Here is a 27,854-nt window from a genome sequence, read left to right on the forward strand (position 1 = left end):
GTTTTTCCACAGTCCCTCCAACACTATTTCCCCTTTTTTCCCATCTTTGGCAGTTTTCTGGGTATGCCGTAAAACCTCAAAGTTGCTTCAATTTTCATTTCTTTTATTAGTGACTTAGAGAAATCTTTCAAACAGTTGTTAATAGCTTGCCATTCTTCTTCTTAAAACTTTATTCATATCCTTTGATCACTTATCCATGTTTTCTTTCTTTTTTTTAGAGAAATATCACATCCATCACCAATGCCAGAGTCAGCAGAGCAATCCTCACAGGCATCTTCCAAGTCCTGAGGGCAGAATTACCCTCCATGAGCCCAGCCAACGTTGAAGAGTGGTTTGGTGGAAATTTGACCTTGTACCTAACCTACATCACCTCCAGAGAGTTGACCATCCTAACCCCTGTTGCCAGCTGCCAACAGCTGCAGGCCATGTGAGTGGTCCCCTCTTTCTCTCTTCCATATCTTCTGTGTGACCCCAAGGGGCTGGGCTGGATACTAAACACTGAGAGAGGTTGGAGGTTCACATTTGTATCATCTCAGAGGGAACAGAGAGGAGAACTGTCCCCCAAATCCTAGATATTAATCAATCAACATACATTTATTACATACCAGACAAGAATGAATCACAGCTTGACCTCAAAGAGTTTATATTCTATCAGGTGATAGAACTAGCAAGGCCCCTGGGAGACGAATACAGGAGGGCTTCCACTTACACACACAGGCCCATACAGATACATACACTTTAGACAGAGACACATACACATCATATACCCGCTTTCGTACGTGCACTGACTCGCCTCCACCTTTGTATTCCTCCCATAGTGTCAAGGGTGTGGATTTAGCCTTTGACCACATGGGCACAGATACCAGAAGTGATGTGGCCCGTTGGGTGGTAGGAGTCATCCCGAGCCTCGGTGAGTGTCTCTCCCACCAAGTGGGCACTTAGCTGAGGACTATTTCTTCCCAGGCAAGAGTACTTTGGTGGGTCCTTGGTCAAGCACTGACTTGGATACCACAGATGGGCATTGAACCAGGAACTGCTCTTCCTCTGGGCAGAAGCTATGTTGGGGTGGGAGCAATCTATTTTAGACCCTGGACCCCAGGAGAGAGATCCATGTGGTAACCAGGAGCTGGGTCCCTGACATCCAACAGGATTATCCTTTTTGTCCCCCTGCCAGCTTTCAGGCTTTCCTGAATGTACAGGTTCTATGGCATTGCATAGATCACTCCTTTCCTCTAGTCCCTGGTTCCCTAAACTGTGAAGCGTGTATGGGTGTGTGTGTGTGTGTGTGTGTGTGTGTGTGTGTGTGTGTCTGTGTGTTTGTGGTTTGTGTGTTGTGTGTGGTGATTGTTGTTTTAGAGGGGAGAACAAAATGATTTTTAAGTTCCTTTCTAGCACTAAAATTCTTTAAATCCTTAGCTCTTATCCCCACCATGGACATTGCCTACTGCCTCAGCCCTAAAAGCAAATGTTGAACCAATAGTGGGGAAACTAACTCAGTATACTATTGCTCAATCAGTCCTGCCTGAGCCTACCAAGTGCCTATCTGATATAGAAAAGTCTGCCATGAAGGGAAAGGCAGGCTTATTTTTGCCTATAGGTTGCTAACATTTTATCTGACAAGGAAAGTGAGGGAAATCAAATTCAGAGTGGCTTCCTGGAAGAGGTGACATTGAGTTGCCATGGAATAGAGAAAAGAGATGGGGGACTATGAGCAGAAAATGAAATCTTTTGTTCAGCAGACACGGGCTATGTGAAGACATAAAAGCGACAGAGTTGGAGCTGCTTGCCAGAGTAGGCAAAGGAGTATTTCTAATACCAATGGGAAATGATAGTTGGAAGGTCCTCTTGGCCTCAGGAAAAAAAAAAAGTATAGCACTGTGCAGTGTTTCTTTGCCTGGAACTTCTAACTCTTCTTCCTGAGATCCTCTCATGGCCCATTGGTCCTTCTCATTGGTTCTAGGATGCAGCATGTCAGGAGACGGACTGGACCACACCTTCTGGAGGTTCAAGACCATTGTGAACATCACTGACCTTGTAGCCATTGATCAGAACTTTGATGTGGTAAGGATGGACCCTAGACTGGTAGGGGGCCAGGCCAATTCCTCAAAATCAGAGCTGAGGAAGAAATCCCCTCCCCCAGCCCACCTAACATGTATTCTTGATATTAAAATTTAATAAAAGTTCCTCAGCCCCTCTACTCCAAATATTTCTCCCCCATACCTGTCCCTGTGTATAACATGCCACCATTCATCCCTTTGGAGGAAGTACTGATTTCTGTAGAGGCTTCCCTTTCTAAATGCAAACCCTCCTGGGTGTCATGTCCAGATACCCAAATTTAAGTGCCATTTGCTAACTATGACACAGGCAGGTTGTTTCCCTTGACTGGACTTTGTTTCTCTATCTGTAAAAATTAACCAGATGCTTTTTTAAGGTTTCTTCTAGCTCTAATGTTCTGTGACCCGTAATTCTGAGAGCACTTTAATCCCTCACCATAAATGTGAGGCAAAAGGGTCTGGGCCAATATCAAGGCACCTTCTAGAGTCACCGAAGACCTGGACACTGAGCTCAGGGCTGGCCCTGACCCTTCTCATTCCTACCCACCCACTCAATTTCAGATACAGCGAGTGGAAGAGCTGTTGCCATTTCAGCTGGGCCAGCTGTGGACTATCCCTGGAGCTATCTCTGTGACCATTGCCCAAAAGGTGTTTGACCGCCTGGCAGCCATCCCTGGAGCCCAGACCCTGGTTGACTTCTGGGATGAGCTCAGCAGCCCCCAGGCAAAGGTAGAGAAAGGGACCAGGGGTGGGGAAAGGGACAGGTACACAAATCCAACCTCAAGGTTAGTGCCTCATTAAGAGGTCATTCTCATGCGTGGACCTCTGCCTCCAAGGCAGGCTCTGGGGAGCTGGTCCCCAAAGGCTGGAGTGGGAATATCCACTAGTTATCCTCACAGGGGGCTGTCCCACAGAAAACTCCCCTCTTTTGAATAAAGGTAGCAATATAATTTTATCTGTTCATTTATACAGTAGATCCCATTCATTCTACTGAACGGGAATGTGCAATATAGGAGAAAGACCACTGAACTGGGAAGTCATTTCTGTGCTTAGAGAAAGAACCTGAGTTTGGGTTTTGGCTTTGCCATGAACTAGCTGTACCAGAATTTGAATGAGACAGACGAGCCTTGGCTTCCTTCTTTATAAAATGAGACGGGGGATGAGAAGGTCTGTAAGGCTACTTCCAGCTCAGAGTTCTGTGATCCTATAAAATCTCCCCAAGGCCCCCGTAACTATGTGCTCTGGACCTATGTTGCCAAAATGCCCTACTAATGGCAGCCCAGAGAAGTTAAGTTATTTCACAGTATGACACAGTATGTCCACAGTCCAGGCTTGAGACCTTGCCTTCTGGGGCTGGTTGGGGATGAGCCCTTCCAACACAAAGGGATTTTCTGAAGGGGAACTGCCCTCTGATCTCCCCTCAGCCTGGGAATGTTTCTGTGGACGTGAGACACACCATGCTGGTCCGGACCCTGGAGCATCTGGGATCCCAGCTTCCCACCCTGGCTGAATCTCAGGTTCACCAATGGCTTGAAAAACGGCTGGCATCTGTCTTGGACACCATTGATGCATCTGTGCTCCATCACATCCCTGTCACCTTGCCTTGTGGTCCCTATAGAGCTCTGTGAGTTGGGACCAAAGTGGGAAAGAAGGGATTAGGATTGGTCTGGAGAAGGTGGAGAGGTCCGTGAAGGGGGAGCCAATGAGGCTCTGAGGCTGAGGTTGATACTCAGAACCAAAGGCAACTCATTCCCAATTCCTAGGGGCAACTAAATATGAGAGACAGCTAATGGCTCAGTGGATAGAGTGCTGGGCCTGGATTCAGGAAAAAAGCCTCAAATACTTACTAGCTGTGTGACCCTGAGCAAGTCACTTAATCTATATTTACCTCAGTTTCCTCAACTGTAAAATGGGGATGGTAATAATAGAACTTACCTCACAAGATTGTATTTTCAAAAAGCACTTAGCACAGTGCCTGGCACATAGTAGATGCTATATAAATGCTTATTCCTTCCCCTTCATCTTCTTCTGATCCTTATTTGTTATGTGACCGTGGGCAAGTGACTTAATCTCTCAGAGTCCCAGACAACTCCCTAAGACTATTTGTTGCTAATGAGTTGCAATATGCTTCTGTGAAGAGAGTTTCTCCAATGGGACTTCCCTTTGCTAATGAAATCTCATAGGTTGGGATGAAAAAATTAAGGACAAGGTGAACCTGGATTATAAAAAAAATTATCCATCACCCCTCATGCCCACAGTTGTCTCCACTTACAGCTAAGGTTAGGTGTCCCTATAGAGGTGAGCTAGTTTGGAGTCTGAGTTTCATCTCTATGAGGTGAATGAAGGGAGAAGTTTTGATGCCACAAAAAGGGGGGTTAAAGTGGCCTAGATAACTAGTGTGCCAGCCCTCAAACAAGTGAAGATTGACAGTATTTTTACCATTGAGTTTTTCAGATCCTCCCCACTGGGAAGAACGCATGGAAGAGGGCATAAAGTGCTGGACTTGACATTAGGATAGACCTGGGTGCAAATCCTGCTTCAGACACTTATCAGCTGTAGGACCCTGGGCAAATCACTTCCCTTCTCTGTGCCTCAATTTTCTTATCTGTAAAATGAGAAAGTGGGACTAGATGGCTTCTAACGTCCCTCCCAGCTCTAAATCTACAATCTCGGGTCCTGGGGTCTTTTCAGGGACTTAGATGTTATTTTCTCATTCTCTCTCTCCATTTCAAATTACTCCTGGAGGCTACCATATGACCCCTGGTGGAACAACAGGGTGGGAGGGAGATTGGGCTGGAAGATTTTTTTAGCCAGCATAGAAGATTTCCTTACGTTTTGGTTTAGCTTCTAAAGGAAGGTCAGACGTTATCTCCAAATCCAGAGATAACAAAGCACGTTTTTGTTAAAGTTTGCAAAGTATTTTCTTCACAACAGCCCAGAGCTGGGTCATGCAGATATTATTATCCCCATTTTGTAGATGAGGAAATTGAAGCTCAAAGAGGATTTCCCCATGATCACACAGTAATTAAGTGCCAGAAAGATGATTCAAACTCAGATCTGTTGACTCTTTGCACTAATCCACGTTGCTTCTAGACAACCATCTGCACAGACTAGGCTAGGGAGCCCACCCAGCCCAGGTTTCAGGAAAGCCCTGCCCAAAGACAGAGGCCTGGAAGAGATGACCTTACAGGGTCATGGCATAGCTACCTGCAGGCCTAACAACAGTCTGACCCTTTGCCTCTTCCCAGGGTCGCAGCCATCAGCACCAGGTACAAGGACTTGGTCCAGTCTCAGAAGAGGGATGTGTTTAACTTTCTCAAATCATTTCTAACACAGAAGTCCCGGAACACAGGTAACACTTCTCTCCTCATCCTGACTACAATCTCCTCTAGCTTTCCTTTCTCCTTCCTCCTTCCCTCTTCAGGAGATGGGCTGATGGAGAGACATATCTCATGGACCAGTCTCACCACACCAGCTCTGAGGGGGCACAGACTGAAGTGGGGTAGTAAGGCCAAGGCAAGGAACTGCATTCAGCCTGAGAAGGCTTCTTAGAAGAGGTAAAGCAGACATGTATGAGTGTCCAATGAATATGGATTAATAGAGAGGGCCAGGGAGGGCCTTCCAGGAGGGAAAGAGGAGGGCCAATAGGAAAGGCCATTTTCTCTGGGTCTGAGAAAGCATGGCATGGTAGAGCAGAGATGTCAGTCAGACGGCCTGGAGTGCTGCCCCAACCAGATTAAAATGTAATTAGGAAATATTTAACAAAATAAATAAAAATACAATAAAACATCAAAGACGTTACATTTTAAGATTAAGACAATCTGCATCCCACAGGGACCCTTATGTAGAAATGAGCAGCCCATTTCTATTTGGGTTTGATGCCGCTGTTGTAGAACAGTGTAGTTAGAGACAGAGGCCTAGGCTTAAGCTCTAGGCAAGTCACTTTGCTTGTTTCCCCTTCTATAAAATGAGGGTTGTGAATGAGTTTATCTCAAAGGTCCCTTTCAGATTCAATAGTTTATGATTTAAGGCAGTGCGTGTGGGAGGTGAGATGCTAAGGCCTTGGCGGGAGGTGGGACAAAGAAAGGTCATCCTCCTTACCTATCAGCTGCACATATTGGGAACATAATAGCTAATAACAGCTAACTTTTATAATTACTACCATGTATGCCTTGAGGTTTGAGAAGTGCTTCATATATATTATCTCATTCTATCGTCACAATAATGCTGAAGGGGAAGTGTTGTTATTATCCCCATTTTACAGAGGGAAAAATGGAGGCCAAGAGAGGTTAAGTGACTTGTCCAAGATCATACAGCCAGTACATGACTAAGGGAGGATTTGAATTCAGGCCTTCCTGACTCCAATTTCAGCACTCTATCCACTATACCGCAAGCTTCCTTGTAACACCAATACCACTCAATTCATAAACATGATTCTGAGAGTTGATGATTCTGAAGTTCCATGATTTATCCCTATTTAGATGACATTCCCGAGGTCATCACTTAACCATACCCTTTACCCTATTCTCGCTTTGGTCCCAAGACACAGTTTGACCCTTCCACAGTTCCCAGCTTCCCGTGAAGAGAGGCCTGAGTGTGCAGTCCCACAGATGGGAGCTGCTACAGTTCAAGAAAGTTCTATAGGGGGAAGACAACTGGTTTTCTACTAGCCCTTTGAGGCCTTCCTGATGGGCTTCCTGATCTAATCCCTAATTGGTTTCCTAATCTAAACCCCTGGGCCTGAGGCCTGACTCACCATCTTCAGCTTCCAAAAGATTCCATCTCCTTAGAGAAACCTAAGGATACTCTCTTTGGCCCCAGGGCTCTCCCTTTCAGTATTTTGTAAACTTTCCAGATTGCAAAGACTGTAGACTTCTATAGTCCCTGAACTTCCTGGGCCCCCAAGGGTCCTGAGATTTACCAGAACCAGCTAGTAATCACCCTCCCCTTTTTATCTGCCACCACAATTGTGGCATCTACTCTCTTTCCCACCTAATCCCTATTTGTTATGCCCTCCAGATCATAAAAGTGACTTTTCTAATATTTACTTAAGGAAAAATGTACTAAAAGAGAACATATAAATTCAGAAATAATATGCCAGGCTAAGGTAATTAGCATATAAAAGAAAGTTAGCATATAAAACTATCCAGTTCTATATCCGACCAGCTCCATTTCCCCGAGGCTCATGATTCTTTCAATGTTCAGCTTATAACCACCACCCCTTCCCCCAACTCCAACTTTAGGGATTGATTTGCTTTTCCAATCAAATCGATCAAGCTCATTTGTCTGTTCTATAATCCTAGGTTTATGACCAGTCAATCAGAATCCTGGTTACTGGTGGGCATTTGGTGCTCTACCTATCTTATTTTATAATCATTTGGCTAACTAAGGGTAGGAGATGAGTAATAGCACGTAATGGGTTTTAGAAAAATTTATCCTATTACCTCAAAAATACAATACAACTGATAGACAGGCAAGGGTCTACTGGAGCCAGCTCCACCCAGCCAGAGAGCTGATTGTCAGATTTTCAGTGTGAGCATTTACACCTCAAAAATCAGCAAATGCTACAAGTCAGGGCTCGAAGTATTGTTTTGTTGATTGTCAAAACTTAAGAAAATGGTGGAGCAACCTTAATAATGCTGTTTAAACTCAAAAGTATGTCATGTATCATAAATACATTTTTCCAGAGAGCCAGTTGCTAAACATTTACCAGCAGGTTGTTGCAGGTTGTTCACAAAAGACAACCCTTTCCTTCTAGACTCCCCCCGACCCAGATCTTGCCCAAACCTTACTCCTTGGGAGCCCTCAACCGTCCTGCCCCTCAGGGCCACAGGTCTTCTGTTAGTCTGTCATGTTGGGTGTCTTTACTGTAGGTCCTGCTTGTGATGGGCGCACCAACACCAGGAACTGGTTCACCAAGTATCTGGGAAGGTTTTCCCAGGAGGCCACATACCTCCAGCTGGTCAGCTACCACCAGAGGTTTGATGTGGTGAGTCTGGTTGTCAGGGAGTGTCCCATGGTGGAGCTTCCAAAACAAGCTAATCACTGGGGGGTTGAGCCAATTTTTAAGAAGGGGTAGGTATGAGTTTGGGGCTCCAGAGTAGAAAGAGGGGTAGGGAGATACAGAGGAAAGAGGAAAAATAGCCCTGCCCTTAAGGGTTTCAGAGAAAGGTAGAGCTCCTGATCCGAGAAGGAGATATGACCATACTCTGGGGAGTCCCTATTCTGATGGAGAAGACATGACCCTATCTTCCGGGAGCCCCAAGTTTGAGACAGGTAGACTTTTGAGAACAGAAGGGGATTAGCGGCATCAAAGTGAGAAGGAATTTCAACCAACCCTTACTCCTCCAGGGAGCTGTGCTGGACCTCCTAACCAACAACCAGCTGGGGTATGCTCTGGCCTGTTCAGACCTGCTGACCACAACTGAGCTGGACCCTCGTTTCACACGGTTCTTCCAGCAAAGCACTACAGAGGCTGTACACCAGATCCTGACCACATTCACCAGGACTGCCCGTTCGGTAGGCACCAGGGCCAGTCTACTGTGCAGAAGAACTGTTTTAAGGTTTCTTCTCTAAAGTCTTTACTTGGACTCATAGCCAGGTCCCACATGAGAGGGTGGGTACCAAAGTTGGGGAGGTATCACCTTCTGAAGAGTCCTCAGCCAAGGAAAGACCTTTAAGACAATTTGTCAGGTTTTTTTTTTTCCAATGAAATGATTGGTTTACCTGATTTTTTTCTCTCACTTTTCCTTAAAAAAAAAATCTTTATTATAAGGCACGGCTGTCTTAGAAGGTAAGAGGGGGGATTTAGGAGAAAATCTAGGTGATGTAAAAACAAAAGATATCAGTAAAAATCTATTTTTTTAAAAAAAAGATAACCCTTTTCCTGCCTCTTAGCAGGGACATTTAAGCCCTTCTGGACAGGGATTGGTTCTTTTTAACCTAACTTGATCATCTGACTCAGTGACAGTCCTCCCCATCCTCATGTCTGTCCTCAGTCCTTCAATGCAGGGAAAGGTCCAAATTTTCTGTCTTCCTCCTTTGAGGGCTCCTCTCAGTGCAGAATCAGAGTGCTGCCTCCTGCAGAGCCTGCAAAGTGGCTCCTGACAAGTTTCTTGACCCTCACGTCAGTTGAGAGGGAGACCTTCACCACTACAGACTGGAATACCACCTTCCAGGAAGAGTTGGTCTTCTTTCTGCCCATGTTCAATGAATCTACATTGGCGTTGGTTGTCCCCCGGGATGTCCCCTCCCTGGTCACTATGTAAGTCCTGTTCTCTGCCTATGCTTAGGCTTCAGGGAATGTTCATATCTGTCTGACTGATTAACCCCTCTGGCTAGATAGGCCTTTCTCCTCAGGTCTATGGATGGTGCATAGAAGTCTGGCCACCCTTGACTCCAAGAAATATTACACTGAAGGGCTGGCACAGTATTTAGACGGTGAAGGCAGACACTGTTGACCAAAAGATTAGTCCTATCTCTGAATGTCACCGTGTCATCATGGCAGCCATGATGCACTCATGGCACCTGGAGATGCCAGGATGACAGATGATGGAATGTAGATAGAATGGAAGCTTCTTGAGAGCAGAGATGGTTTCATTTTTGGCCTTGTATCCCTAGCACCTGGGAGGCAACACGGTAGATCATAAAATGATATTGGAGCCAGGTACGACCTGGGTTCAAACCCTGACCTTTGACGCATGTTGGCTGTGTGATCCTGAGCAAATCAACTAACCTCTCAGTGCCCTATAAAATTCTCTAAAACTACAAATTGCAGAACATCTGCCTATCTGCATTGGTAGATAAAGTATCCTCACCAGGTATTCTGTATATAAATAAGATCACAGGTTTAGACTAAGAGCTCCTTGAGAGAAGGGACTGGTTTTTATTTGTCTGGGGCTTTTTGCCTTTCTTTGTATCCCCAACACCTAGCATAGTCCCTGGCACATAGTAGGCACTTAATAGATGTTTGTTGATTGACTTGTTTCAGACTGATTGAAAAACAGATCTCCAATGTCCATTGTGATGCTTGCTATATAGGAGGGGCTTAATAAGTGCTTGTAGAATTGAATTGAATTGATTGTCATGATAGTTGCTGGGATGTCATGGTAGCTTCTTGGATGTTGTAACAACACCAGGATGCACTGACTGGAAGAGCGTGTGACAGTGAGAAGGTATCATGACAGCCACAAATATGGCATGATGACAGCTTCCATGTTACAATGGCCTCTGGGATGCTGTGACAGTGTGCCAGGCTCTCAAGGTCAGGGAATCCAGTGATGGTGACAGCATGTCACCAAGAATGAGTGCTATCCAGGACTTGTTTCTTACTCACATCCACCAGAGAGAGCACATCAAGTTACAGAGGGTACTTAGGCTTGGGGAGGGTGGGCTGCCCTTTCCTACCTGTTGTTGGCCTAGACTCGCTCATCAAACCCAAAGTTACCATTCTTCTTTCCTGTTCCTCAGTGTGTCAAGCTTGAACACGGCTCACAGCCTCATGCCTGAAGCCTCCAGGAGAGCAGTTGCCCTCTGGATCCTGCAGCATCTCAGGACCCTGAATGGTAGGTCATTCCCTGGTGACCCCAGGATTCAGGCCACTTTTTGCTGGACATGGTTAAGGGGATGTGCCTGGCCTGACATCTAGATTTAGCTGGATGTCTTGCAAAGACAGGCTAGTCCTGGACCTGTTTGGGTCTATCCTCCTTTCTGCTGAGCTAAGAGAGTTGATAACGGACCTTCTTTCAGCTGTCCCTGTGGAGCCATTCATCGAGTGGATAAAGACGATGTGGGGTTCCTTCTTCTCAGAGGTGACGCTGGAGGAAGTGAAGTCTCTCAGTGGAAATTTCAATCCAGTATGTGCTTCTTATCAACAGGTTCTCCTAGGAACATATTGCCGTGGAGGCTGGGCTGGCTACCCCAATGATTCAGTCTTGGGGTTGTAGAGCCCCAGGTCAAGGGTTCAGTTGTTAGCAGACTGAGCCCCTAACCCTGGACCCAGGCTAAGCCTCAGTCCTAGACCTAATATATACCCAGCCTCAGCTACTATTGCAAGTTCCCTAATTGACACATCCTTCTTCACAGGCTGATGTTCTAAGCTACTTGGATGTCCGACAGCGGGTAGAGTTTATGGTTACCCCAGATGTGCTCTCCAATGTCACTGCAGTTAGGGCTGTTCTAGAGAGCCTGATGTCCAGCCAGGATAGGATCTCCTTGGCCACGATGGACCAGTTCTTGGCAGAGTTCAACCTGGCTCTCACCAAGGTGAGCAGTTCCTCTAAAACCAATAAATACCAGCAAAGAGGATACTGCCTTGCTTCTAGTCCCATGCTTGGTCCAAATGAGACGCTTTAGACTCTTGGAATCTATAAATTTATGGGCTTCAGGACCTGTAGATCACATGGGATGGGAATCCCTGATGGAGGTAGACTAGTGGAAAGAGTATTAGATTTTCATTGGCATGGTGGAAAGAGTATTAGATCTAGAGACCTAAGTTCAAATCCTGGGCTTTGTCATTTATAAGGTTGTGTGAACTAGAAAAGTCACTTCCTTTTTCTAGGTTTTGGTTTCCTCATCTTTTAAATGAGAGCCTTGATCTAGATAATCCTCAATGCCTCTTCCATCTCTAAACCCTAGCACCCTATGACAAATGGGCCCTGCCTTGGGACTCTTTCCTAGGGGACAAAGGAACAGTGACGTCTTAAGCCTCAGACATGAGTCCTCTTAGCTTGGTCTTCTTGGGGTAGGCCCAGCTGGCTCAGAGAACCAAGGAATTTCATGTATCACTGAAAATAATAATAAGCCCTCCCATGGGCATAGTGTTTACTTCGGAGTATCAGCAAGTGATGTAGGCAGCTTTAGACTGGGAGCCAGCAGGCCTGGGTTGTAGTCAGCTCTTCCACTGCCTTAGGATGTAACTTTAGGTAAATCTCTTCCCTACTCCCCTACCCTGGCCTCATTTTTCTTCTCTGTAAAATGAGTGGGGTGGGTTGATGATCCTTACAGTTTCTTCCAGTTCTCCCTGTTTGGTGTGGGAGTGACTTGGGACAGGGTTGGTAAAAGGGAATCCAGAGGATTGGGTAGAAATGGGGGCAGGGGTACACAGAGGGGAGGCAAGCCTGGAGGATCGCTGTCGGGGTCAGGGATGGGGGTAAGGCAATGGGTCCCACATGGCACAGGCTGATACTCCCTACTTCCTCACCTTAGGTCAAGAGCCCTGCCCTTCCAACCCACGTGAGACAAAGCATCCTGGATATACTGCTTCCTAGCCTTGCCTTGCACTTCACAGCCTTCTCCGGGAAGGACTATGAGCTCTGGTTCCACGAGAACCTGCATCTCCTGCTTCCTGACATCAGTGCCCAAGGCCTCAGTCTCCTTCCACTGGACCTCAGCTATTCCTCTTACAGTGCCATGTGAGTCCCTGTGGGGCCTGGGTGCACAGATCCCTAGCTAGGCACGAATTTGTGTGAACCCTGAGGAAATAGAAGAGATGGTACTTGCATTGGCTCTACCCCCACCAAGCACCAGGCAGTGAAACCTACCAATACTAAGGCCCCTGTGTAACCAACCCTGCACTGAGTTAGACGAGGAGAGGGTATGGAAGGAGTGGTAAACAAAAGAGAAGAGGAGAATAGAATAGTGTTTTGCACATAGTAGGTGCTGAATGAAGGAGGGAATAAAAGAAGAAAATAAGCATTTATTTGGCACAGTGGATAGAGTGCTGGACCTAGAATCAGGAAGACCTGAATTTGAATCTGACCTCAGACATTTACTAACTGTGTGACTCTGGGCAAGACACTCAACCTCTGTTTGCCTCAGTTTCCTCATCTGTAAATCTAGTACTTAGTAAGTGCTATATAAATGTCAGCTATCGTTATTATTACTATTACTTATTATTTACTATGTGTCAGGCACTGTGCTAAGTGCCTTATAAATATTACTGCATTTGATTCTCACAACAACATATGTGTCAGGATCTGTGCTAAGTGCTTTACAAATATTACCTCATTTGATTCTCACAACACTGGCAGGTAGGTGTTATTATAATCCCCATTTTATAATTGAGTAAACTGAGGCAGACAGAAGTTTAAGTGACTCACTCAGGGTCACATAGCTAGTAAGTCTCTGGGATTGGATTTGAACTCAGCTCTTCCTGACTTTAGGCCCAGCACACTATCTACTGTGCCCCTGCCCTCCCTTTAGGAGCTCCCAGTCTGGTTGAATCTCACTCCGATTAGACAAATTCCTTTTAAGTGCCTACTATATTCAAGGGACTATAGTGGACATTTGAAGAAATAAAAAAACAGACCAGAAGCATCTAATCCCATAGGTGAGTTCAGAGGGACTTCTGCCCCTTTTCTGGTGCCCTAGGTCAGGCTCTCCCACCTGGATACCATCCTGTTTTCTGATTGGTTCTCCCTTGCCTCAAACCTACTGCCAACATCTGGTCACTATGACAACCTTGTCACTCAATCCTCTCTCACTTCTCCCACCTAGAGCACCATGATTAAATTACTTCTCTCCATCTCCACTCCCTTTCTTCTCCCTTATCACAGTGTTCAGGCATTCAGTGACGTCTTCTCTCAGTGTTCCCCTCAGACATCCCAGAATATCTATGGCTTCATCCAAAATGTCCTGAGTTACCAGCTTAGAGTCTCAGGTAACTAAGCTGATCCCAGCTTTGCCTGTTGTCCCAATGTTGGGGGTGAATGGGGCGGGAATTGCATCACATGCTATGCAGCAGCATGTCCAGCACAGATCCTAAGAACCTCCCCCAATAATAGGGGGAGAGGAGTTGGGGGTGGGGAAGGGTTAATAGAATCATAGAATATCAGAGTTGAAAGGATAGTTACCCACTTTATGGAAGGAGAAACTGAAGTCCAGATTGAGGAAAAGTCTTGCCTGGTATCATAAAGCAGAGGAAGCAGTGTCAGATTGGGATAGATTAGAGGCCCTCCCACACAGGAGTCAGCATCCTTTAAGAAACAAACCAACTGTTTCCTTCTGGCATGCCAGGAGCCACAGGAAAAAAGGGGCAGGAAGAAGATGGAGGCAGTGTGGTCTCTGGCAAGTATATAGAATACAAATCCAGGCACCAAGGTTCTAGTCTCAGCTTTGCTACTGATTAGATATATGGTCTTAGGTGAGGTGCCTGAAGGAGTGCAGTTGAGGGTTTCATGGGTGTTAAGAAGAGGTGGTAAAATTAAATAAATAAATAAATAAATAAGTTTTAAAAAGAAGAGGTGGTAAAATATAGAAGGAGGAGTGAATTTAGAATCTGAAAACCTAGGATCTATTACCTACAAGCATTGTGAGCCTGGGCTAATTGCTTAACCTCTCTTTGCCTCAGCATCTCAATCTGTAAAATGGGGATAATAATATCTATACTACTTATCTCATAGGGCTATTGTAAGGCTCAATAGAAACAATGGATATTAAGTACTTTTGCAAACTTTAAATTTCTATGTAGATGTCAGCAATTTTTATTATAAAATTTTTTAGAGATTGTGTGACATACTGGGTAGAGAGGAAGACCTGAGCTCAAGGCCTCCCTCTGACACGGAGGAGCTATGTGAGCATGGGCGACTCTCAGGTAGAACACGCAGTTCTCCAAGACCATAAGTTATGGTCAGTTGTAGCGGCACATACCTGTGATCCCTGCTCCTAGGGGAGACTGAGGCTAGAGGATCACTTGAGCTCAGGAATTCTGAGCCGCGGTCAGGTCAGAGCCAGTCGGGTGCCTGCATTAAGTCTGAAGCCAATTTGGGCGGGGTGGAAGGGGAGAGGCCCACCAGGCTGCCTATGGAGGAGTGAACCCACGCACGTCAAAAACAGAGCAGGTTTGAAGTTTCCTTGCTGTTCGGCAGTAGGATGAGCCCTGTGAACGGCCACAATGCTTCCAGCCTGGGTGAGCTAGGTAGACTCATTCTCAAAAAAAAAAAAAGATACACAGATAAATAGATACATAGATACATACATAGATAGATATATACATAAATACATAAAAGACCATAAGTTACGGATGCGTTGCTAATTTACACAAATAGAAGGAGTTCCCACACTGGGAGTCTTATCCTGATAAAATTGCTGGTCCTGACCAAAAAAAAGGTCACTTTTGTGGGATGTTGTAATGAAAGCAGACTGTAAATTGAAAAAGGCTATAGAAATGTGGGCAATAGTTATTAATAACTTATTGACTTTAGAATAATTGGCAATGATGGTAAAGTATTCCCCTAAAGTCGTTGGTCTGAGACGGTTGGATAACGTATAGCTAGGAATATAACCACTGGATAATAGGGAAGTGATGGTACTTTGATATGAATAGGACCCTCCCTGATTCTGACCATTCTCTTTTCCTCTTATTTCCTGGTGGGGTAGGCTCCGTGTTCCCTCAAGCCTATAACAACAGCCAGAGCTATCTTCAGCTCTTTGGTCCATTTCTAAGCTTCGCCAACTACACTGAGCTCCTCACTTTCTACCCGGCATTTAATGGGGTAGGTATGGACCATGCAGTCCTCAAGGTACAGGGCCTTTGGGCTCAGAGCAGTCTAGGTTCCCTGGAGAATCAAGGGCAGAAGGACCTTCCATTGCTAGTCATAGACTTCTTTCCCTATCTCCCACCCTGTTCCTTGACCCTTGAGAAGACGGTCATTTCCAAAAGCCTTCATTTAGCTGGTGGGTCCCCCCCACCCCAAACACTGCAGTCACATATGATGGGAAAAGACCTGAACTTGAATCTGGGCTTTGACATTAACTCCTTTGGATCAGGCAAGTTTCTTAGTCAATCAATCCACTTTTACTTCCAATTAATTCCAATTTTATTAAGTGCCTCCTCTGTGCCAAGCACTAGCGATATAAATACAAACACTGGAATAATCCCTACTCAAGGATCTTACATTTTACCAGGGGAGACAACAAAGATACATGTAAGTATACATAGAATAAATATAAAGAGAATAAATACAAGGTAGTTAGATACAAGTAGTTAAATGCAAAATTAGCTACAAGCTTGAGAGGGAGGACGCTAGCAGTTAAGGGAATTGGGAAAGGTCTTCATAGAAAAGGTAAACACCTTGTATACATCTATTTTACATGTACTTGTCTCTGTCATTAGAATTTAAGCTAATTGTGAGTAGGGATTATTGTGATTGTTTGTTTGTTTGTTTGTTTAACTTGTATCTAGTGAGGTGTTTCAACCAGCTGGGGAGAGTCGATCGTTAAATTTTCAGTATGAACACTGACATCTTGGAAACAGGCAATCAGTACAAATTAAGGCTTAATTTATTGTTTCCTTGATTGTCTAAATCCGGAGTGGGGAACCTGCAGCCTTAAGGTTACATGTAGCCTTCTAGGTCCTCAGGTCCAGCCTTTTGACTGAGTCCAAGTTTTACAGAACAAATCCTTTTATTAAGGGGATTTTTTCTGTGAAGTCTAAACTCCAGACTTAAGAAAGCAATGAAGAAAGTATTAATAATTCAGATTAAACTTCAAAGTGTGCCATGGATATATATTTTTTTTTCATAGAGCTGGTTAAGCATTTACCAGCACAGCACTGCTTATATCCCTTTTGCCTAGCACAGAGCCTGGCAAACAGTAGGTGCTTAATAAATACTTGTTGATTGATTGATTGATTGATTGATTGATTAGTGTTTCAGCTGCATCTTAAAGGAAGAGAGGGCATCAACTAGGAGAAGGTGAGAACAGCCAGTGTAAAGGCAAGGAGATGGGAAGATGGAGCGTCATGTATGAGGAAGAGAGAAGGCCAGTGTGGCTAGAACTAGGTCATAGAGTACAAGAGGTGGAATAATGGACAATTAAGCCTGGGAAGATCCTTTGGGACCAGGTTGGTAAGGGCTTCAAAATTAAACAGAAGGGTTTATATTTGATTCTAGAGGCAATAGGAAGTCCCTGCACTTGACTGAGTAGGAGAGTGACATAGTCAGATCTGTATTTAAGGAGAATCACTTGGCATCAGTGTGAAGGACAGTGAGACTGGAGGCAGGGAGAAAAATAATCTAGTTAAAAATTGCTAAGAGCCTAAATTAAGGGCAGCTGGGTGGTGCAGTGGATAGAGTACTAGCCCTGGAGTCAGGAGGACCTAAGTGTCCTCAGACACTTACCAGCTGTGTGACCCCGGGCAAGTCACTTAACTCTGCCTCAGTTTCCTCATCTGTAAAGTGAGTCAAAAAAGGAAATGGCAACCCATTCCAGTATCTTTGCCCAGAAAACCTCAAATGGGGTCACTAAAAGTCAGACACAACTGAACAACAAAATAACATCATGGCAGTGTGAGTGGAGGAGTCTGACTCCAGAGATATGGTAGAAGTAGAAACTGTACATCTGTAAGTTGATTCAATCTGTGCGGTGAGGGAGAGTGAGGGTAGCAGGATGATGCTAAGGTTATGAACCCGGGAGACTGAAAGAATGGTGGAACTTTTGATAGAAAGAGGGAATTTTGGAAGAGGGGGAAAGCTCATAAGATCTGTTTTGGTTATACTGAGTTTGAAACATCTCTGGGACATCTAGTTTGAAATGTCCAATAATCAATTGGTAACGAGAGGTTGAAGTTCAGGGGAGGAGCTGGTACCAGATACGTAGTTCTGGAGGTCATTTTCAAAGAGATAATCATTAAACCCATGGGAGATGATGAGGTCACTAAGGGAGAGGATGTAGAAAGAGAAGAGTAGGGGACCTGAAACAGAGCTTTGGGGAACACCCCCACTTAGCAGTCATGACCTGGATAATGAACCAGCAAAGGAGACGGAGAAGGCCCTTTTACCAGTGCCCTGGAGTACTTACTTAACCAGCTTAGGAGACCACTTTCTTCTTGGGAACACAACACGTACACAGAGAAGTAAATGCAAGATACTTTGATAAGGGACAGAGCCTGAGCAACTGAACCAGTAGAAAAAACTCAGTGAAGGAGATAGCCTAGAGCTGAGGCTTGAAAGAAGACCAAGATTCTGGCCTGAAGTGTAGGACAATTGAGTGGGTGGTAGAGGAGTGGAAAGAAGGGAAGAGATCTGGGAGGGGAAGGGGGAGACAACATTGGAGGAGTCAGGGGAGGCCTCCTAGAGGAGGTAGGATTAGTGCTAGGGCTTGAAGGACAGGGAATGCTTAGATAGAGGGAAAGAATGAGTGGAGAGCATTCCAGCAGAGGAAAACTGTGTGAACAAAGAGGTGATGGACTCCAGGTGCAGATTAATACATGGCCGATGAAGGAATTTGTTTTGTCTGTCTATGAATATTTTTACAAGGATTTTGCTTTTCTTTTTTCTTTTCCCCTAATGGAAGGAAGAGGAAGGGAAAGACAGAGAAAACAGGCTTTTTTCTTTAAAAACAATAAATTTTTAAAAAGAAAAAAGAGGTAGGAGTGGATCTAGTTTGTGTAGGAGACAGTAAGGAAACTGATCAGGGAGAGAGCTTCTCTATGACTCAGTTTCCTCGTTTGCCAAATGGGAATGTCAAATGGCGGAATGGGAAAGGCAGTACCTTGCTTGGGGAGATGACAGTAGTGTGGCTTCCAATGGGTACATGAAGATATCAGTCTGCCTTCTTTCCTCACCATTCATCTTAGTATGAAGTCTTGGAGAGGCTCTCAGCCCAGCAGCTTGGGGAGATGATGCTAGTAGGAGGTGCAACGAGGAATGAGCGTTCAGCCATCAGAATTCTGATAGAGATGGAGAGGCGACCCTTCGGGGACATTGCTGAATTCCTGGCCAGATTCAATGCTGTGGCCCAGCTGGTAAGTGCTTCTGCCCTCGAAGAGGAGGGCCATCTCCCCGGGCTCTGTCTCCAAAAGCTGACTTTGCTTTATTGTTGGCAACAACCTCTACCCAGTGTCTCAAGGGTCCCCCTTTGCCCCTAAGGTCTTCCCCTTGCCCTTCAATGCATCCGTCACCCAGGCCTACTAGAAGCTTTTGCTTCCCCTTTCAGAGGGATAAATGAACCCTAGCTGATGTACTAACAGGAGAGGACCAGCCCCTAGGAAATGTCGTCACTTGACCATGTGCCTTCAGGAGAGAGAAACCCTGTCTTTGTTCTCTGAGCCCTCTAAAACAATTGTCAGCTCTCACACCGAGACAGTATTTTTGTCTTTTCATGGTGTTTTCTTTCTTTTTTAAAAGATCTGGTCCCGCGCTATGCCTCTAGTTAATACCTTTCTTATTCTTTTTTCCATAAGCCAAAATATTCCCCTAATCAAATTCATCATTATACATAGTCTTGTATGAGACATCATCAAGGACAGAGCCTGGTAGGGTGCCTTACGCAGGGCAGGCACTCAGCAAACTTTAACTGACTGATCAGTCTCACCCTCTATATGTCACTCCCAAACACAACCTGGTTTTCTATTTATTTGGACTTTTCAAACTATTCTCGACTCATTACTATGATATTCCTGAATTTATGCCCTTAGAGGGCATCTAGTTTCATTTACATATAAGGAAACTGAGGCTTAGAGAGGCATTGTCTAAGGAGGGGTGGGGAACTTGTGGCCTTGAGGTCACGTATGGCCCTCAAGTGTGGTTCCAAATTTCACCGAACAAAGATTTGTTTGGATTCAGTCAAAGGGCTGCACTTGAGGACCTAGAGGGCCATGTGGTCCTCTAGGTTCTTGGGTGCAGCCTTTTGACCGAGTCTAAATTTTACAGAACAAATCCTTTTATTCAGTGGATTTGTTCTGTGAAGTTTGGATTCAGTCAAAGGGCCACATGCAGCCTCGAGATTGCAGGTTCCCCTCCCCTGGTCTGTCTCAAAGCCAACAAATGCTATGCCCAAGGGGCTTTCCTCTCCTAGCCTGTATAAAATAAAGATACAGTGGAGAAGGTACTAGTTTGGGAGTCTGGAGACCTAGGTCCTAGCCCATACAGTTGGTCATTGGCCAACTGTATGACTTTGAGCAGGTCGCTTGTCTCTGTGCTTCAGTTCCCCTCTCTGTAAAATGGGCTGTCCTCTGTTTTGACCCTACAGCAGGGCGTCACCATCCTGCCCGATGCCCGTGTCCGGGCCCTCACCCTCGAGTCCATTTTCCAGCTGCTCCCATTCCGTACCTTCACAGCCCAGGACTATGACTTCTGGTTTGGCCACCTGTTGCCACTTTTCCTGCCCAGCCTCAATAGCAGGCTCCTGCTGCTGATTCCCCAGGACATCGACTGCCGAGCCCAGCAGAACTTGTGAGCTCCCCAGCCCCAGGCTCCACCCAGGACCTCACTCTGGGGTCATTCACAGATAGAACTGCTAACCTCTGGCCTTTTAGCCCAGACCCTCTTAGCGTATCATATCAATCCACAAAGGCTGCAGTCCAGGACCTGAGAACTCAGGACTTGGGCCAATCTGGTGGCCTGGAATTGTTCCACTCAAAGTCTAAAAGTAATTCTCCATCCTTCGCCTCTTCCCTTTCTCCTCCCCAGTTCTCCCTGCCTCCCTCCCCGTCTCAATCCCATCAATTGTGTCAAGACAGCATAGTACGATAGAAAAAAACAATAGGCTTGGAATCAGGTTATCTGGATCAAATTCTGGCTCTGACATTCATTAGCTGTGTGTTCTCAAGAGACATATAATTTCCTTGAGCCTCAGTTTTTCCCATCTGTAATATGGAAGCAATAATATTTGAACTATCTATTGGACGGGGCTATTGTGAGGAAAGTGCTCCATATACCATAAAATTATTGCATAAGTGTTCATTGCTGCTGTTATTATCCCCGTGATGCAGGGTGGCTGCCCTAGATGGCGTGTTTGACCATTTGACAGATGACCAAAGGATACTAGTGCACAACTGGATCCGAAGCTATCTTGAGGCCCATCTTCAGACACAAGGTCCTCTTGTCCTTAGAGCCCACTGAGCCCACCCAGTCTCCTGGGTGACTGATGAACTGGGATTTTAGAGTGACAGATGGAATTAGTAGTTAGGGATCACATAGATGGCAGGCACGGAGTTGGGCCAGGGCTGTGTTGGAATCAGGGACAGATCTGAGTCTGTGACCAGGGTAAGAGAATCAAGCTAGAACTGAGGTCAGAGACACAGCCTGGGGCCACAGGTCAGCCTGGAGTCAGTGATCGTTCTGTGGGAGGTGCCGTTAGTCCAGCTTTTAGCCAGATAGGGTGGATGGCATCTGTGAGCTGACCCCAGGCTGCTCTGCAGGCACCACCTGTTCTGCTGATGCTACCAGCAGCCTCTGGATCACCCACAATTACAGGCGTTTCCGGGCTTTTGCCACTATGGAAGAATTCTCAACCCTCAATCTGAATTTTGAGGGGGTAAGTATCATGGCCCCATGATACTTCCCCCTACAACTGCACTCTCTGATGTGTACACCGGGCAGGAAAGGAGTACAAAAGTTGCAGAGAGCGTCAGTCATATTGGGCTACCAATCCAATCCACTCCAATCATTCCATCCAAAGTATCAACTCCAAATACCAAGGAGGGAGAGAGGGAAAGAGAAGAAAGTACATTACCTCTTAAATATTCATGCCAATAGGGGAGACATGGGGGTAGATAATGACACACTGATATATAATCCAAAAGATTAGGCAAATCAAAACACCAGATAATGTCTAAACCGCGGAGGGCATGTAGCAGAGAGAAAAGAATGCCAAACTAGCACCCAGGACACCTGGGCTCAAATCCTACCTCCCATGTCTCCCTGAACAAGTCACTTTCTACTTCTGAGTTTCACTTTTCCTCATCTGTAAAATGGGTTGATAATACATTCCCAGGGTTGATGTAAGAAAAGTGCATGGTAAACTTTGAAGCCCTGGAAATGTGAGTTGTTTGTCCAGATAATCATTCAAAAAGGCAGGATGACCATTAATCTGAACACCATTTCAGCTGGGCACTAGGAGGCATCATGGGATGTATTACCATGGGTTCTACTTCCTAACTGATCTAATGAGTTTGCCTTAGTCATGTGGATGAAGAAATTTCATAGTCATATATCTGACCACACCGTGGTTTCTACCGGTAGTTTTCAGCGCTGACCGAGCTATCTGTAGGCCAGCTGGCCCAGGTCATGGTGCAGACAGGTGCGATCGCTGATGAAGCTACCATTCTGAAAGTCATGGGCCAGATAAGTACAACCTTGGACCTGGCACAATTTTTTAACAGCCTCAATGCCCTATCCCAAGTGAGTATTGGCTCCCAGGCCTCCTAGCCTTAGTTCTGGGTGGTGGTAGGGAGGAAGCTTCATGGGTTATCTCTGTAAGGGGTAAACATTTTCCCAAGGGTCTTTGGGATCATTTGTGTAATTTGCATACATATTCTAGGAAATCCATCTAAGAGTTATAAAGTCTGGTTTGGTTGTTGGGATGGTGGTTATTATTGTGAGTATAAGAAAGCAAAAATAACTGGGGGGCTCACTGATGCAGTTAGGGAGTGAAGCCTGGGCAAACCCAGGGCTTGTGAAGACCTGGTCCCCAGGTTGTCAAGAAAGCTCTGAACAAGCCAATATTGGTTTCACAGGCCCAGCTCCAAGGCAGCGTCCACGCGAGCCTCCTGCTCGGCCTGGCCTTCCGGCACCTATCTCAACACTTTCCCAAGTTCCAGAGCACAGACTTTGCCTACTGGTTCCAGAGTGGCCTCCAGAATGTACTGCAGGCGGTGAATGAGACCTTTGTTGCCCAGATCCCCCTGACCATCTCATGTGATGCTTACCAGAACATGTAGGTCCTGAGGCTGGCCGGGAGCATTCGCTTACCCCTATTCCCTGTCCCTATATCCAGGAGACAAGACCACCGGGAAAATTGTTCAGGGGCCTCTTCTCCCTAGGGAGAGGGATCCTTCTGATGCATCATAGGGACAGCAGTTTAGGGCCAGAAGGAATCTGAAAGGTCGTCTAGTCCAATCCCTTCATTTTACAGTTAACAAAAATGAATCTCAGAGAGGTTAATTTTATTTTCTACATATAATCTAATGGTTTTATTTTATTAAGTCACAGAACAAATCCCCTTAATAAAAGGATTTGTTCTATAAAACTCGGACTCAGTCAAAAGGCCACACTTGAGGACCTACAGGACCACATGTGGCCTTGAAGCTGCAGTTTCCCCACCCTTAAAATAGAAGTTTAGTGTCCAGAGAAAGAAAAGTAATTAATTCAATTCATTCAATCAGCATTCATTAAACACCTACTATGCTCAAAGCATAGACCTAGATGCTGGGAATAGAAAGACCAAAACAAAAACCAATCCCTGCCCTCAAGGAGTTAACATGCTATACTCCGGAATTAGAAACTATGAGAGATGAAGAGACTTTAAATACCTAGAATCATAGTTTTAGAACTGAAAGAGACCTCAGGAGTTATCTAGTCCAACCCCTCCTTAAAGCTGAAGACACCAAGGCACCAAGTGGGGAAGTGACTTCACCAAGGTCACCTGGCTCCCAGGTCTCCTAGCTTCCAGGGTAGTGAGACTTCCACTGCACCACACTGCCCTCTGTCGGATCATCAGGACGTCACATTTTAGGAAGGACCTGGTCAAACTGAGCAGTGACCAGATTAGCAAAGAGACCAGAATGCATGCCATATGAAGACTGGTTGAAAGAATCGAAGAGGATTAGCCTGGAAAACCCAAGACTTCAAAGGATACCTGATAACAAAGGGTTATTGTGTGGAAGATGGGTTAGGAGTTTTCTACCAAGCCTCAGAAGGCAGAAAGAACTGGGAGCAATAGGTAGGAGTCACAAAGAAACACATTAACCTAAGGAAAATCTTTCTGATCATTTGAGAAATCCAAGGGTGGAATGGGCTTTACTTCAAAAACAGGGTGCAGGCTCTGTCGCTGAAGATTTTCAGAGGCAGCTCAGATGCCAAGGACACAGCACGAGGGCTTCCCCGATGGGTGGAAAGTTGGCATAATTGACTTCCGAAATAGGTCCCTTTCAGTTCTGAGATTCTTCCAGGAAATTCACACGGGTGACTGGAGGAAACAGAACTTAGGGACCTGCGGTGCCAACTTCATTACTCGATTACCCAGGTCTGTTCCACCTATTCGTAACCTGTTAAATGGTCTCTTGACACCCAGAGAAAAAGGGATTTTTTTCCCTCTCCTGGGCCTCATTTACTGCCAGTGAGGAACAGAGGTCCCAAGGAATGGGCCAACCTCAAACAAAAACAGGACAGAAATATCCCTTTAAATGTTTTCCAAGAGCCTCGTTAGCTACTGCAACTCCTGTTTGTTCCATACATCAGAAAAATTTTTTTTCAAAAACAAAATTGCCACAAGTTGGTTTCAGTTCAGATCAGAATAACAAATCCCTCTCGACGTATTCATTCATTCAACATACAGTTTTAAGCACCTACAATGTGCAGAGAATTGTGCCAAGCCCTAGGGAAGAAACAAAAATATATAATCCTGCTGTGTGACTTGCTAGCTGTGTGTCCTTGGGTAAGTCATTTAGCCTATAAAAGAAGTAGTTTGAACTAGATGACCTCTCGGGTTCTTTCTAATTCTAAATCTATCATCCCATGAGGGTAAGAACCGGTTCCTGGCCTCGAAGAGCTTGCAGTCTAGTGTGGGCAGTAAGCAATATACAGAGCCATGATACAAAGCAGTGTGATGAGTGCCAGGCTCAGGTGATGGGAGAAGGGAGGGAGGTCCAGCTGAGGGAGATCAGAGAAGGACAGCAGTCACTATTGAACAATGTCTCTACAAGAATTGATTTTTTTTCTAGTGAAGTAAGGTGGGAGATGGGATTTCTTGTTCCTTCTCTAATCTCTAGAGCATAAAACTCATTAAGGACAAAAACCTTAGCTGGTATTCAGGGGGAAAAAATGGTTTAAGGGACCTGAACATAGCTGTCGATGTGACACACCAAGGTACGTGAGCACAGTGCCTGGCACACAGTAGATGTTTAATAAATGTTTATTGGTTGATTGGACATCTGAGGCAAGTCACTTCAACACTCTGGGCTTCAATTACCCCATCTGTCACCTGTACACATCTATGTCTGATACCTTCACCATCCATTTCTGTGATTTTCCGTTTCTGTGCTCTCCTCCCCCCCCCAACAGATTGAAAGGATTCAATAATGTTTATCAGCTCATCCCTGCCCCCAAAGCCCCCAGTGTATATGGATTCTGCAAAGCTTTCCTCACAGCCAGAGCTCAGTCAGGTATGTGACTATTACCACAGTGCCCATGTCAGTATCTTCATGATAATAGCTATGAATAAATATTCCATCCTTCATGGACTTTGTCCCTTGTGGTGGATATGAACTGCACTGAGTCATTCACATTCTCTCTAGGTCCTGCTCTATAACCAAGGAGATGCATTCAAGAGATGGGTGCTGGGACTGGGAGGGGGAGGGTATTCTCAAACCTAGAACTGAGCTGATTCTGGACATGGTGTTGGGCAGAGGTGAGACCTGCAGCCCTGAGGCCGGCCACATGTGGCCTACTAAGTCCTTGGTTGTGGCCTTTAGACTGAGTCCAAGTTTTACAGAGCAAATCCTTTTATTAAGAGGATTTGTTCTGTGAAGTTTGGATTCAGTCAAAGGGCCACACTTGAGGACCTAGAGGGCCCCATGTGGCCTCAAGGCCGCAGGTTCCCCACCACTGCTATTGGGGCTGTAGCTATAATTACGGTTAGGGATCAACTGGGGGCCAAGGTCAGTCTGGGACTAGGATAGGAGTCAGTCTGAAGTTAGGATAGGAGTCAATTTAGGACTAGGTTTAAGGGTCAGGCTGAAATCGTAGGTAAGGAGTCACCCTGGGACTGCAGTTAAGGGTCTAGTGAGAACAGTTTATGATGGTGAACAAAAGTTTTATTTGACTCAGAAGGGGCTAGTATAATTCTCTGGTCCACATTTGTACCACCTCACTAGTGGCTGAAGAAATGAAATATACAAATTCCAGGCCTCCGTTAGCCACTCAATCCCATTTGGGTCATAGCATCCTAAAATCTTAAGTCAGAAAGGACCTTAGCAGTCCTTCCCCAGAAGACTAGGTTTCCAGCCCCTGCCCCTGAAGGGAGGTACTCATGGGCATTGAGGTAGCCAGAGGATAGGCAGGGTGTACCCAAGGGGGAGAAAATCCCAGGGACCCAGATTGATTGCAGCCAGGTCAAAGACCCCACCCCAGACCTGTATCTCTTAAGGAACACCCTGTGGGCATGACATACCCAGTTCTGAGGTGTGGCTGGACACATACTTGGGGAACTTCAGTATCTTCGCTGACTACCAGGACCTGCTGTACTGGAATGCGAAACTCCAAGGGGTGAGTGGTCCCTGCTCAGGTGGGTTGGGCTTGAAGCCAGTGAGAGGGTAGGCTGTCTCTCCCTTTCTTCTCAGGGTCCCAGAACCTATTCCATTACCTTCTTTCAAATGCTGAGGTCAAATTAAATCTCTCCTCCCTTCCACATTTCTCTGCCTCTGGGGTTTTGCCTGAATTATCTGGTTATGGCAGGCTGGGGGTACTGGGATTGCTAGGGCTGCTGCTATCATTATTGCTCCAAAGGGGGCAGAACAGCATAGAAATTCTCTTTTCAAAAACAGATAAACAAAAACTAAGATTCCTGTTTGACTTTAGAATATAACCACAAGAACTTGAACAAGCTACATACTCTCCCCGAGCCTCAGTTTCCTTATCTGTAAAATAAAGGGGTTGGATGAGATGACTTCTAAGGTCCTTTCCATTATGGTCCTAAGCCTTTTCATTGGGTTTCTCCTTCTGGTTATCTTTGTTATCAATTAATATTAGAGTCTTCATTCTCTGTACTCACACTGTCTTAAGGCCCAGGTGGATGTCAGGAAAAGATGCAATCATTTATTTCCAATTCCAATATTCCCCCTACAAATAATGCAAAGCTTAGTATAGAGCAGAGCAGTTGACATGGGCTGCAGAACCTTCAGAGTCCCCTCAGTTCTCAGGCTCAGGATCTTACCTACATAGGGCCTCTGGCTCACTTTGTCCCTACATCTTCTGTAGCTCTCTTTGCTGGACAAAATGACTCCCATCCAGTTGGCCTCATTCATCATACAGTCTGGCACCATCAGCCTTGAAAAAGACATGGATCTGGTCCTTGCCAGGCTCCAGAGCATGCCTGCAGAAGCTGTGGACCAATTCCTGAGCCAACTCACCATGGAACTGAAGCTGGTGAGAACTCCACTTGGCCCTGAGGTTGCCAGTGACTGGAGGGGGGTGGTTGGTGGCATGATCATGGCATGGGAAACCCAGGGGTCCCCTACATGTTTAGCCTGTTTCCCTTTTCTCTGCCACTCAACCTTGTCCTGGAATTCCTGAAGCCCTCCAGTGGCTCAATCATTACCCTCACCCACTGCTTTGGGCCACCTCTACAGTATGCACCCAAGTGTATCCTCCCAGCACCATATCCAAGATTCCAAAATTGTCTTTCTCTCCCCCCAACCCTGTCCAAACTCACATTCCTAAGTGAAGATATCACTGGGAAAATTGATTTGATGAGCTAATTTCTTCTGATATATTAATGACTGAAAAGAGGATCGGGGAAAGCAGCCCCGGCCCCTAAAGGGTTTTGATTCTCAGACTAAGAAGGCCTCTCTCTCTCATTCAATCCTCTGCTACTTCCCATTCTCTTCTCCCGGTTCCATCAGTCAACTGGGGCCATCCGAAATGTAGTGGTCAGGAGGAAGATGCTCAAGCAACTGGTGGGCCAGGTTCAAGGGGGATTCTTAAGCTGGAGACCAGAAGACTGGACCCTTTTCCTCTCGACCAAGCTCCTGCCTCTCCTCCCCAGCCTGGGTGCCGAGGACACCCAGCTCCTTTTGTCCTACATCTCTGGATGTGACAGCTTCCAAGCTTTGTGAGTGGATGTCAAAAGAATCCTAGGCCA

General features: G+C 45.7%; 2 protein-coding genes and 1 long non-coding RNA gene across 3 annotated transcripts; all 3 read left to right on the forward strand.

The window, feature by feature from the left end:
- The first annotated feature begins 305 nt into the window (after window positions 1-305).
- Window positions 306-8,666, forward strand: LOC110221833 (uncharacterized). Its single transcript, XM_078151710.1, has 9 exons — window positions 306-427; window positions 819-910; window positions 1,961-2,061; window positions 2,616-2,783; window positions 3,479-3,678; window positions 5,303-5,406; window positions 7,928-8,043; window positions 8,406-8,573; window positions 8,652-8,666. The coding sequence occupies exons 1-9, from the start codon at window positions 306-308 to the stop codon at window positions 8,664-8,666; spliced, it is 1,086 nt and encodes a 361-aa protein (XP_078007836.1).
- Window positions 8,667-9,108: 442 nt separating this feature from the next.
- LOC144456641 (uncharacterized) lies at window positions 9,109-10,902 on the forward strand. The gene is made up of 3 exons (XR_013485651.1): window positions 9,109-9,318; window positions 10,524-10,618; window positions 10,803-10,902. It is a non-coding gene; the product is annotated as an uncharacterized LOC144456641 (long non-coding RNA).
- A 242-nt stretch (window positions 10,903-11,144) lies between these two features.
- On the forward strand, window positions 11,145-20,924 carry LOC144456642 (uncharacterized). The gene is made up of 6 exons (XM_078151918.1): window positions 11,145-11,318; window positions 12,261-12,466; window positions 13,610-13,713; window positions 15,432-15,547; window positions 18,631-18,798; window positions 20,025-20,924. Exons 1-6 carry the CDS (start codon window positions 11,184-11,186, stop codon window positions 20,229-20,231), a joined length of 936 nt encoding a protein of 311 aa, XP_078008044.1. The 5' UTR covers window positions 11,145-11,183; the 3' UTR covers window positions 20,232-20,924.
- The last annotated feature ends 6,930 nt before the right edge of the window (window positions 20,925-27,854 follow it).

Source organism: Phascolarctos cinereus, unplaced genomic scaffold, assembly GCF_003287225.1.
Source record: "Phascolarctos cinereus isolate Bilbo 61053 unplaced genomic scaffold, phaCin_HiC Scaffold_4;HRSCAF=312, whole genome shotgun sequence".
NCBI lineage: Eukaryota > Metazoa > Chordata > Mammalia > Diprotodontia > Phascolarctidae > Phascolarctos > Phascolarctos cinereus.